Source organism: Astatotilapia calliptera, chromosome 3 (assembly GCF_964374335.1).
Source record: "Astatotilapia calliptera chromosome 3, fAstCal68.1, whole genome shotgun sequence".
Classification (NCBI taxonomy): domain Eukaryota; kingdom Metazoa; phylum Chordata; class Actinopteri; order Cichliformes; family Cichlidae; genus Astatotilapia; species Astatotilapia calliptera.
In genome coordinates, this window is record NC_137424.1 from 57,826,290 (window position 1) to 57,840,105 (window position 13,816).

General features: G+C 40.1%; 1 protein-coding gene across 1 annotated transcript in view; it reads left to right on the forward strand.

Annotated features, from left to right (window-relative positions):
• The window catches only part of LOC113017280 (uncharacterized), a 33,619-nt gene extending 21,572 nt beyond the window's left edge, over window positions 1-12,047 (forward strand). Inside the window, exons 5-8 of the mRNA XM_080295790.1 lie at window positions 8,104-8,184; window positions 8,358-8,540; window positions 8,632-8,784; window positions 9,893-12,047. Coding sequence (XP_080151916.1) covers window positions 8,104-8,184; window positions 8,358-8,540; window positions 8,632-8,784; window positions 9,893-10,818 — 1,343 coding nt within the window. The 3' untranslated portion in view covers window positions 10,819-12,047. The remainder of the gene's footprint in view (window positions 1-8,103; window positions 8,185-8,357; window positions 8,541-8,631; window positions 8,785-9,892) is intronic.
• The last annotated feature ends 1,769 nt before the right edge of the window (window positions 12,048-13,816 follow it).

Below are 13,816 nucleotides of genomic sequence, written 5' to 3' on the forward strand. Positions count from 1 at the left end.
TTTTCTCTTTTTTGTATTTTCTCTTTTTAAGGAGAAGGATGTACATCAAAAGGTCTGCTCCACAGGGCCATACTGAGGTCCCGCACCCACCCTCAAATCCCATGGGAAATTTTCCAGTGTTTAATTGACTCAGCTCTTAAATACAGTTTGTTTAAAAAAAAAGAAAAAAAAAAGAGTTTTTCAGAGTTTAGAAGAGCATTCATTCATTCCGTATTTCCTAATTGTGCTCGGCCAAGAATATTTTAATAAAAAAGTGTAGCTCTGTCAGGAACTTTAGACCAGCTACACAAGCTAAACGTTAACATCAATGATGATGTTAAGTCATGTAGTTATAACTAATGCCACGGTTGTCATTTTTTCTATGTGCCACCAGCACATTTATCACAAGCAAAGAGTAATGCTGAGGCTAATTGGTCACAGATTTTGATAGGCACTCTTGTCACTTATCCATGGCAATCTATCTGGTAGTTGTTGAAAATTTACTCAGACTATAGGGGGGAAAGTCAGTAGATCATCAAAGTGATCATAAATTCAAACTGAACTTTTAAACCAATCCATCAAGTACTGGAAGATCATCCACTAGTGATGGAAACTCATAACAGCCGTTTCATGAGCTGAAGATATTCAGAAAAAGGTGAAATAAAGTGGACCCATGGTTTTAGAGCTGCAACATATTCTGTCAATGCATATCCTTTATTTATAATTGGCCTAATGACACATAAAACATCCAGTATAGTAACAAGAGAAAATTATTGGGTGTATCATTTTCTTATGCCCTCTGTTATATAGAACAAAATGTTGAGTCTCCTTATATATCAGTCCATGGGACAGACTAGAAACTTTGCATAAACATGCTTCTCGCTGTCATCTCGGCTTCCCACTGAGTTTCATCCTTATGTCATTTTTAAGTAATGACGCTTACTGCCTCTGCTGAAACCCTTACAACAGAGTCCTCAACTCCTTTGGTGCTTTTGGGATACCAATGGTTGAAATTACAGATGTGCAAAGATGTTAAGGTAACCTCTGTAGAAAGAGTCGACTATGTGACTATTTATGAGGTCTGGTAGTAGTAATTTGTAATTTGCCCCTCTTTGGTTATGTATGTGTGGATGAACATAATTTTATTTTGCAATTTAGGAAATTTTTTTTTTTTTTTTTTTTGCCTGTCCCGTTTGGCTCTTTTGCCATCAGAATTGTTGTCTAAAGGCAAAGAAAGATGCCCAACGGATTTACTTTACCAAATTGACCATCCCAGCCTTGCCATAATGGTCCATTTGATTCACCTTTTATTGTTTATTTTATTTTCACTTGCTGAATACGGGACAGACTTGACTGGAGGAAAGAAGGGGAGAAAGAAAGAGGGAAAGAGAAACAGCTGAGAAGAGGGACGGGGTAGAAAGTCAAAAGACAAAAACCAACAGAACGGGCAGAAAAAAAAAGAAATAAAAAATGCATATATCAATCACCTGGATCACCTGCTGAGAAAGAAAAAAGAAAACAAGCAGAAGAGAACAAGAGTAATAGAATAAACAACATCACAATGATATATGGGAATATGACAGTAAATACTAAATGTTAAACATTATTGTGCAGCACATAAGATCAACAGAACACAGTGTGCTTTGAGGTAGGAGCCAAAAAGGGTGTAGTTTGTGGGTGTGATCACCCGTGTGTACACCTGTGAGCATGGACGCGCTTGTTTTTGTTTTTTAAAAGGTTCCTTCATGTAATGATCTGCTAGAGGGTGTGGGGGGGCCACAGCCCCGTCCTCCAGGGCATGAAGCAGGTATGGAGGAGATCAAAACTCCAGACATCCAGAGGCCCCCAGAACACAAGAGACCAAGGAAGACCAACAGAGGGGCAGCTGCGCCACTGTCCCAGAAAGAGCTGAGGAGAGTCCCAGATGAGGGCTCACTCAGCAGCCGCGGAGCAGAAGCCAGGGGGAGTTGCAGTGACGCGCCCGTGAGCTCCGCCGGCAGCCAGCCGTGCCTGAGTGACCGAGCCCCAGGCTCCAGGCCCCGATAAGCGGCCGCCAAGGGGTGAGCCGGTGTGTACCTGGACGCCCATCCCCAGACACAAAGAACCACCAACGCACCGATGTCTGAGGGAGTCCGCCACTGGCAGGGGAAGTGTTACAGTGGGGCAAAAAAGTATTTAGTCAGCCACCGATTGTGAAGTTTCCCCACTTAAAATGATGACAGAGGTCAGTAATTTGCACCAGAGGTACACTTCAACTGTGAGAGACAGAATGTGAAAAAAAATCCATGAATCCACATGGTAGGATTTGTAAAGAATTTATTCGTAAATCAGGGTGGAAAATAAGTATTTGGTCAATAACAAAAATACAACTCAATACTTTGTAACATAACCTTTGTGGGCAATAACAGAGGTCAAACGTTTACTATAGGTCTTTACCAGGTTTGCACACACAGTAGCTGGTATTTTGGCCCATTCCTCCATGCAGATCTTCTCGAGAGCAGTGATGTTTTGGGGCTGTCGCCGAGCAACACGGACTTTCAACTCCCGCCACAGATTTTCTATGGGGTTGAGGTCTGGAGACTGGCTAGGCCACTCCAGGACTTTCAAATGCTTCTTACGGAGCCACTCCTTTGTTGCCCGGGCGGTGTGTTTTGGATCATTGTCATGTTGGAAGACCCAGCCTCGTTTCATCTTCAAAGTTCTCACTGATGGAAGGAGGTTTTGGCTCAAAATCTCACGATACATGGCCCCATTCATTCTGTCCTTAACACGGATCAGTCGTCCTGTCCCCTTGGCAGAAAAACAGCCCCATAGCATGATGTTTCCACCCCCATGCTTCACAGTAGGTATGGTGTTCTTGGGATGCAACTCAGTATTCTTCGTCTTCCAAACACGACGAGTTGAGTTTATACCAAAAAGTTCTACTTTGGTTTCATCTGACCACATGACATTCTCCCAATCCTCTGCTGTATCATCCATGTGCTCTCTGGCAAACTTCAGACGGGCCTGGACATGCACTGGCTTCAGCAGCGGAACACGTCTGGCACTGCGGGATTTGATTCCCTGCTGTTGTAGTGTGTTACTGATGGTGACCTTTGTTACTTTGGTCCCAGCTCTCTGCAGGTCATTCACCAGGTCCCCCCGTGTGGTTCTCGGATCTTTGCTCACCGTTCTCATGATCATTTTGACCCCACGGGATGAGATCTTGCGTGGAGCCCCAGATCGAGGGAGATTATCAGTGGTCTTGTATGTCTTCCATTTTCTGATGATTGCTCCCACAGTTGATTTTTTCACACCAAGCTGCTTGCCTATTGTAGATTCACTCTTCCCAGTCTGGTGCAGGTCTACAATACTTTTCCTGGTGTCCTTCCAAAGCTCTTTGGTCTTGGCCATGGCGGAGTTTGGAGTCTGACTGTTTGAGGCTGTGGACAGGTGTCTTTTATACAGATGATGAGTTCAAACAGGTGCCATTCATACAGGTAACGAGTGGGGGACAGAAAAGCTTCTTACAGAAGACGTTACAGGTCTGTGAGAGCCAGAGATTTTCCTTGTTTGAGGTGACCAAATACTTATTTTCCACCCTAATTTATGAATAAATTCTTTACAAATCCTACCATGTGGATTCATGGATTTTTTTTTCACATTCTGTCTCTCACAGTTGAAGTGTACCTCTGGTGCAAATTACTGACCTCTGTCATCATTTTAAGTGGGGGAACTTGCACAATCGGTGGCTGACTAAATACTTTTTTGCCCCACTGTATAAGGTTTACGATTGTAAGAGTGTGGATTATTTTTGCTTACACGCTGTTTCTATGTATACATCCCCAGCTCTTATGGTGAAATTGATGGTTTACTGCCATTAAACCTTCAAAACGTCATCAGTAAAGTGTCATCCTTCATTCGGGGGGGTTCGCTACAATATGTATGTGTGTGTATATATATATATATGTATGTATATATATATATATATATATATATATATATATATATATATTTATATTTATATTTATTTATTTATTTATTTATTTATTTTTAAAGTATGAAATCAATAGAAAATTAACTCCAGAATCCAAAGGTCTTGAACAATATGAAAAGAAATAGCATGACACCGAGGCAAAGACTTGACAACCAGATATGAGGAGGAGAGTTACCCTGAGGGGGAAATTTACAAATTCCAGCAGCCTGGATGAATTTGAGGACGTTCTTTTCCTTTGACTCACCTTTTTCAGACTGAAGACATGCTATTATGTTTTATCTGTTTTTATTTTTCAGTTACAGAAGAAATGCATTGAATAAAACAAAGTTTAATATTGATTAGTCTGAGCTGGATTATTATTATTATCATCATCACAGCATTCGTTTAAGCAGATTTCTAAAAAGCCAGCAGGATAAAACAGAGTGAGACTTTGTGCCGATGTAGAGCTGCATGACTGTGCTTAAAGTGCCACTAAGTATACATCAAGACTAAATATAAGCACTTAATGGCATTCTGTGTTTTACAAGCTGTTTATTGAAAAAAAAAACAACTTTAATGTTCTGATTGAGTTAGCTTATTTTTGTAGAAAATCAGGGGCTTCCTTCATTTCCTGAGTCATCATTGCTTATATCTTCATCCTTTTTCAGTGAGTGAAGTAAGGGACTTTTCCAGCGCAGTGTTTAGAGTGCTTCATTTGGTGAAAGCTCATAATGCACATTTCAGATAACTAATAAATAATTCAGATCTAAGGATATTGATGGAATAAAAGGCACACAGTTATGTGCTCAATGTTCTGCTAAATCCTCAATACAAACATATTACGCTGCAATGTAATGAACACGGTTGCACAAAGACTGTCTGCAAATATTTACTAAACCGTTCTATGTACTACAGCATGCACGTAATGGTAAACATACTGGGTGCAGAATTAATTTAACTCAGCGGTCCCAGACCAGTTTATGTCCGACAATATTTTCACGGATCAATACAACAAAATAAAACCAGTACCGCTACCAGAAAATTGAAGATTTATTCATAACACACGGGAAAAGACCCAGGGAAACAGAGTTAATGATAAACACGTTAAAAACAACAACTATAAAAACCCTGAAAACCATAAATTTCACACCCGAGCCTCAGCTCTCGCGGCACCTGTCTGTGGCTAATAAATACTGGTCCTTGTCAGGCCACCTGAGTCCAAAAACTGGTGGTAACATAGCCAGAAATAAAATTTATATTTACTAAAATGTAAAGCTTAAGTCACGTAAATCACTAGTATTTCAAAACGAGTCTGTTAAATATTCCTGATTTATCTGGATGCAGCAGACACAAGATACTCCAATAATAGTCGTCTGTATATAAAATGATACTGAGCTAAAGTATTAATATTTACCACAGAAGGTAAAGAAAGCTTCTCCAGATGAAACCCAAGCCAAATGAAGCCTGTCGGTGTAATGGTCACCCTTGAACTTTTTCACCAGTGCAAGTGCAATGCAGTAGTTGAGAAATGTGTACAGAAGAAAAGATAACTACTATGAAAAATTATTCACTTTTACACAGATTTTTTCTTCTTTTACAGTCTTGGCTTATTAATTCTGAATGAAACCTATAAAAACTTTGTGATCTGTTTTCCTGTTTTTCTTCACAGGAAACCAGACTGATAGTCACTCCGTTCTCTCCAGCTCTCTGTATTTCATCAATATAACCATTCTGACCTTTAACCCTTTCCATTTTGAAATATGATGTGTGGAGCGTAAAACCATTGTGTTTATTACTGATGATATACCAATGAAAGCACTGTAAAGTCCCCTTCAGTTTGAACTCTCAGTAAACTTGATCGAACACTGGAAAATCACATAGATCAGCACTAGATGACAATTTATTGTTGTTCTCATTTCATGCGTCACGTCTTTGAGAAGGATCGCATCTCACAACATATAGACTGTTCTGAGCATGAGTGATCAATATATAATGTCTGTTTGTTTTATTTATGGGACTTCATTAAAGCTTTTTATTCCCACATTTTCACTCTGAACATAATGGAAGATGGACTGTGCTCTGTTAATGGGAGATGTTTTTGCAAGGGAGTGAGATAATCAAGTCTTATGGCTCAGAGTAATGGTGGTAATCAGAGGGCACGAAAGTCCCTGTTTTTCTGATGAGATCATGAGGGGGATTTGACATAAAGAGTGGGTGAGTGAACCACTCTATAAAACTGAGAGCCCTTGATGTAAGGAAGTTCACTTTCGGTTGTGCTCTGGTCTGTGTCTCTACAGCTTGATCTCCTCCTTTTTGTCTGTTTTGTCTTTTTTAGTTTTCTTGGTGTATTGAAAGTTTCTTTCAGTGAACTATTTTCCATATTAATGTTTCATCTCCTGTGGAGTTTTTTTTCTTTGCATGCTTAAAAAAATGCTTGTAACATCTGGCTTGATTTTTTTTTTGTTCAACAGCTGACCACTGACAGCAAATTTTCTGGTTCCTTTGCTCTGACATATTTACCAGCTGAAGGACTGGTGTAATCTCAAAACTTCAAAGACCAGAGAGGAAAAACTCAGAATCTGAAGCTGAAACACACTTTGATTTTCTGTGGAGAAAGAGAAACCAGCATATTTACTGCTGCAAAGAGGACAACAAAGAACATCTCACTATGGATCTCTGAATTCCAGGAGAACTCGGGCTCTCGTCATGATAAGGTGATGAAGATTTTCTTTTTTTACTGATCAACAGAGTATCTGTTAGGTCTGCATAATGGATGAACATAAATGCCATGAAACAGTCCCAGCTGCAGCAGAAAGGAAGAATGATGTTTTACACTCAGCAGCAGAGCCAGAGACCAGAGCTGGATTCTTAAGATATTTGCATAAAATTACACTGGATCCAAACACAGCACATAAAGAGCTCGTACTATCTGAAGGGAACCGAAAAGCAACATTAAAAGAAGGCGGACAGTTTTACTCTTGTCATCCAGAGAGATTCACTGAATATGAACAAGTGCTGAGCAAAGAGAGTCTGACTGGACGTTGTTACTGGGAGGTGGAGTGCAGAGGAGGAGCAGTTTATGTAGCGGTCGCATACAAGAATTTCAGCAGAACAGGAGGTTTATATCACTGTGGATTTGGACTAAATGAGAAATCTTGGGCATTACGTTGTGACACAGACAGTTATATATTTTACTACAACAAAGTCCAAACTGTCCTCTCAGGTCCTCGGTCCTCCAGAGTAGGAGTGTACCTGGATCACAGAGCAGGTATTCTGTCTTTCTACAGCGTCTCTGAAACCATGACTCTCCTCCACAGAGTCCAGACCACATTCACTCAGCCGCTCTATGCTGGACTTGGTCTTGTGTGTTATGGAGTCACTGCTGAGTTCATTCACGTTGAGACTGAAACACTGGGTGGACTGAGCTTTTGCTGTTGTGGCCCCAAAATTAAGGAATAACTTGCCCCTCCATGTTAGGCTGGCCCCAACACTTGAGATTGTTAAATCACTTGAAAAACTTTTTTCCAAGGCATTTGATTAGTAGTACCATTCAGTTTTTGGTCACTTTTAATCTTCTTTAGTTTGTTCATTTTATTTATTGTATATTTTATTTTATTCATTTTTACTATTTTTTATTTATTTATTTTATTGTTATTGTATTTTCTTTTTCTGTGTAATGATTGGTTTTCTAACTTTTATCACTGTTTTTCACTGGAAAGTACTTTGGTCAACCATGTTGTTTTTAAAGTGCTCTATAAATAAAGTTGGATTGAAGTAAAACAAATAGGTTTATCTTGAACCCTGATTTTCAGAGTGTGCCTCAGGGAAATCCAGCCCTCCTACAAAAGAGTGCACAAAGGTATTAGTATGTGCAAACTCATTCGGGGTCGGAGTGGGTGGGCTGTCCCATCTCGCTTCCATCGCAAAAAACGAAGTTCAAAAAGACTGAAAACAAACGTGCAATAAAGTCACAAATTTAAGAAATGCCAGAGGGTTTTTTTTCTCAACGTGGCCCTAAATCTCCTTTGTAGAGAGAGCCACACACCAAACGCACAAAGCGTTTACTGAATCAGTCACGTGGTACGGCCGAACGTCAACACGAAGGTCATCAAAACGAGCCCGACACAGACGTCTGTCATTTTTTCCCTGTCCACGTTTCACTCCAGTAGGTGGCAGCAATACACCTGTAAGCTGGTTTGCCAACTGCCATCAAGCTCAGAAGAAGGAGAAGGAAGGAAGTGGAGGGGCAAGTGTGGCTGTTTGAGTGGAGCGGTGTGTGCAGACATGGCTGCTTTTTAACGAAGCGGACTGAAGTCGGAAGAGCGACACAAACTAAAGTATTGATCCCGTCACATCAGTGTGGATCTGATACCAACGTCTGTATCGCTTCTATTGATGCTTGTATCGATCCGCTCAGCCTGAGTTGAAGCAGCGATGAGTTCAGCTCAGTATCTGAGAGAGTTCATCAAGGAGAGACTAACTGCTGTTTGTGAAGAAATCTTCTCAGAGGTTCAAAAAACCATCGTCCAGTATGAGGAGGAGATCAACCGTCAGCACAGACTGCTGGATATCAGCCGGAAACCCGACAGAAACTCACACATCATAGGTATGGACATGTTTTTATCTCTGTGCTGTTCAAGCTCAGATTCTTCAGTGTTTGGTTGATTGGTGATAAATCTGAATCTTTGTTCCTCAAGACCCCCTACAACAACACAACTGTAAGGAAGAGGAGGACCCAGAGCCTCCACAGATTTACGAGGAACAGGAGGAACTCTGCAGCAGTCAGGAGGGAGAGCAGCTTGGACTGCTGGAGACCATCTGTGAACCTGATATAATGTCACACAGAATAGGTATGTAAACTGTGATGGTAGTAATAAAAATGAATTAGGCCTGCAGCTATTGATTATTCTATCAAATAATGGATTAATTGGATAAGAAGTACTTTTGTCTCATTAATGTACAATAATAAATATTATAAAGAGAAAAAACACTTTCAGAGTGAACAGAGTGAACAGAGGCTTGTTAGGTTGGACACTGAAGTATTATTATTATTAAATAAAATCTACACCATCAAAACATCTTGTTCTCTTTTCAACAGCACAAAACTGTCCTTTGATTAAAATCAGAAAGTCTTCCAAGAGGACAAAAGAATTTTTTATGCCATAGTTTAGATTGCAGATATCTATATGAAATATATTATTTGGCTTTGATCCTTGACTGTACTTGAAATTAACCTAAATACTAAGAGAAAGATCACGTGTGTCCTGCATGAGGATAGGGATTTGTGTTGGTGTGTGGGGCTGTAGCCTGTAAGTTTATATAAATCCAAAAGTAATGTAATGAACAGTGTAACGAATAACTCCTTCCAGGTGGAAATAACTGTAACAATGACCTGACACACACAGTGTTTGACGTGTTGTTTTCTTTTCTTTTGCTTGGTTTAGCAGTTCGCGTTTTTGGTTTAAGGCACTCTCGAGCCAGGAGTCAGCTCCCTCCGCAGCTCCTGCACTGCACACACTCCTGTCAGTCTCACCTGTTACTATATATATGGAGAGAGTCATTAGTCAGCACACACACCTGTCCCCTCTGCTGCCCTGACACCGCCTCAAGAGTTCACTGCACCACCCTTCCACTGCAGCGGGGCAGAGACCACACCCCTCCCATAGTAGCATACTGCATTACTTTAAAGAACGGTTATGAAATGCCTTCGACATGCACACACATGCAATTAATTTGCATGTATGTAATGCCTTTGATATGCTGCTTGGAGATAGTCGGGACTCTCAAAGTGGAGCCAGTGAGAACCTAATAACAATAAGAGAACCATTAAAAATTTGAATCGTTAAGTGATTTGAGAATGGAATTGGAACAGCTAAATCCTCATCAAATCTGATCACTACTGAGGGGTCAGATCAAATGTTTTCTCAACAGCTTGTTTTTCTGCATTTGTCTCTTCAGACCTCCAACAGCAGCATGTTGGTGAGGAAGAGGAGGGTCTGGGTGAGGAAGAGGAGGGTCTGGATGAGCAGCAGGTCTGTAACCAGGAGAGGAACTCCAGTCTGGACCAGGAGGACCCAGAGCCTCCACAGATTAAAGAGGAACAGGAGGAGCTCTGCAGCAGTCAGGAGGGAGAGCAGCTTGGACTGAAGCAGGAGGCTGATGCTTTAGCAGACAACACTGCTGCTTCAGAGAGTCAAACTGAAGCAAGGGAAAAGTCTCTACAGTGTGACACTTGTGGGAAAACGTTTCAGTATAAATGCTTACTGGCTGCACATTTGACAGTCCACACAGGAGAGAAACGGTTTCCTTGTAGCAAATGTGGCAAAAAATTCAGTCAGCTGACACGCTTGAAAAATCACATGAGAATTCACACAGGTGAGAAGTCGTATCCTTGTAGCGCCTGTGGAAAAGAATTCAGTAAAAAATCAGCTCTAAAATCTCACGCGAGAGTTCACACAGGCGAGAAGCACCATTGTTGTAGCATCTGTGGGGAAAGTTTCATCTGGAATATGCAGTTAATACGGCACAGGAGAATTCACACAGGTGAGAAGCCATATTTTTGTGGTACCTGTGAGAAGAGATTCATTCGGAAGATACAGTTAAAGGATCACATGAGAATTCACACTGGCGAGTGTCCGTACTTGTGTAACAGCTGTGGGGAAAAGTTTATTGACCTATCAGCATTGAAAGCTCACGTGAGAATTCACACAGATGAGAAGTCGTATCCTTGTAGCACCTGTGGAAAAGAATTCAGTAAAAAATCAGCTCTAAAATCTCACGCGAGAGTTCACACAGGCGAGAAGCACCATTGTTGTAGCATCTGTGGGGAAAGTTTCATCTGGAATATGCAGTTAATACGGCACAGGAGAATTCACACTGATTAACTGTTTCATGCTTAGAGAATATGGGGACAGCTGCGAGTTATAGCAGTGTGCTGGTGGTAGAGCCGACACAGAGGAGCAGCCTTTTGCAGGAGTCTGCTCCTGTTGTGTAGACTTGTTCTTTGTTTATTATCCAGGGATCGAGTTCTGTTATTGTTCTACTGAAGCCTCGTCTTTTTCTTTTTTAATCAAAGCAAGAGTAACCAAAGCTGAGTGTGTTCATTCAGGTTTTTAAGTCTCAGACAAACATCTGGTTTTAGTTTTTATATATACTTGAATATATTGTCTCACAGTCACACAGTGTAATGATTTTCAGGCATGGTACTTGGACTTTGCTGTTGTTGTTGTTGTTTTTTAATATAAAAAAATCCAGCTGTGTCTGCTAAATGCAGAATAAACTAAATAAAGATTACCTTCAAACTTCTTTTGACAGAGTTTCACTTTCAGGAGGAAAATGTTTTAATAAGTCACTTATTGTGAATTACAAAGTCTGTGGCACAAGAAATCCAACAGCAAATGTCTTCTGCCTGTTGTAGCTGCTACTAGGAGTGTTTATTTGTTGTAGGGTGACATGTTATCAGAACGAGTGCATAATCAGCTCAAACCTGTCTGTCTAGAACACTTCCCTGTGGCGCAATGGACAATCATCTGACTATGGATTTAAAAAAATCCAGGTTCAACTTCTGGCTGCTTTAGTCTCTTTGCGGCCTCCCTATGAGGGCGAGAACACACTTTATGGACATGTAGATACTGGGTAAGGGAGAGATGCTGGTGCTATTAATCGTTTGGATTCAAATGAAGGTTAGAACAGCAGCTCTAATGTCTTGTGTGGATGTAACTGTATACTGAAAATATCACAGTGTCACGTCAGTGCACTCGTAGAATAAAAAAACAAGAGCTTCATTTCTTTGAATAATAATTTTATGTTGTTTCTCTTCTACTTCACGGAGAAGTCAGTAGTTCTTTATTGATCACAAAGATTTTTTTCTCACTTTGTGCATTTGTGAAGAATGTGTCATTTCATCTGCATTGATCTGTTTGTCTGCTGTTTGTGACTCAGCAAACACTGCAGGAAGTTTACTTTTCATTATTATAATCAATGAGGAGTTCATTGTATTTAATGTGAACAAACTCAGGTTCTTTTTTAAAAAGGAAAAAGGCTTGTGTTCATTCCAGGATCTGACAATGTGAAGCTAATCTGAGAGAATAAATGAAGCAGTTTTCCTCCTTGGTGCTTTTGCACTGATTTTAGTTTGTTGGCAGTAAGTTCACGAGCTCTGTGTGTCTGACTTGATTTCATATGCAAGAAAATGATTAAACACAACTGAACCTGCAGAAAACATTAAAGTGAGACTGAAAGACAACTGTCACACAGAGCTGAGGGAGACACCTGGTGGACAAACACAGACATGACAACAAAAAACACTAAAGCGCAGAGGGATGACAAACGGCTGGAAATAACTCCAGGAAAGGATTGCTGTGCATCAGAAAAGCACTCAGCACACACTAATATCTTGTTGGCTTCATTAAGGAAGTGAAACTGGCTGATAGAGTGAAGACACCAGGCTGTTTTTAATAACTGGTTTGTTTTTCAATCTGAGCTCCAAAGGTTGAAAACACAAATCCTTTTTCATGATTTCCTGTCCTGTCGACACATCACTGAAACAGGCATCGAAGTGAACGGTGGCTTTAAACCTGGAAGAGAGGAGAACTAGGGACAGAGCCAAGCTAACGACAAAGAACAGGACACTTTCTCTCTCTCTCTTAAGAGAGACACAAATAATTTGTGTGGAATCTTATTTAATGCAGAACAAATAAATAGTCTGAAAATAGTTAATTCAAAAAAGCCGTGGCTGCATTTTTGGGTAAATAGCTGCATATAACTTTGTTGTCTGCAAAACTTATGCATAGATTTTTAATATTTACGATTTATATTTGCATTTCAAATTATGAAAATGATTCGTTAAACATGTTTGTGGTTGTAACAGTAAAAAGTATCACTTTTTTCTACTCTGATTTTATGTTTTTTGTCTGATTTAAGATCAATTGTGTTAATACAGTATGTCAAAATGAAAAAAAACTGTAAATTCACATAGGTTGTGCTGAAAATAATGATACCAAACAAGGGAAGATAAACTGTTTTTAAAGGTGAAATATAGAGGGAAAATCAAAAGTACCGTAATCAAAAACAGCCAACTACACCCTGGACCCCAGAGGGTTAACCCTTTAAGGCATGGCTATTCAACTATGAAGTTAGTTGGGCCAGATTTTCAAACCGAGGAATTTATCTGGGCCAGATATTTTTTTTGAAGCCAGTAAGCAGCAGATCATGATCAATTTCAAACCCACACAACTGTACTGAAAAACAAGTATTTTTTTTATTCCTATTCCCCTGTAAATCTGGTGACCTCTCACAAATGCAAACCAAAAGGTCCATTTAAAAAAAAGGGAGCTATAACTAAACTATTTTTTGCACATTTGAAATAATAATAATAATAATAATAACAAAAAAAACATATTGATAATTCCCTTTCAAATTAAAATAAATATTTCGCTGACCACTCACTTTTCCTGCCATGGATGGAGCCCCATCCGTCACAAACAGACACGCTTCATATCCAGACCATTTCTCTGTGTTTCTGCCAGGACCACAGGCAGGGCCACTCACAGGTTGCTTCTGGGCCGCATTTGGCCCGCGGGCCGCCATTTGAATAGGCTTGCTTTAAGGCTTATCGGAGCAGGCACACTTTGTTTTGCATAACTATTTTTAAAACCTAGTAGAATTGCAACCACATAAGCTAGCAAAGGATGAAAATGATGTTTTCTATTCAAAGTAGGAAAAAATGGAGACCAGGCAAAGTCAGAGCTGAAAACTTTTTCTTTTAACTTTTTTTAATTTTCACCTTGAAAGCAGAGTTTTTACTGAGATATTTTATGAGTTGACAGCACCATGTGCTACTTTCTCTCTGCTGATATGAGTAAATGGAGCTCACCCACCTGT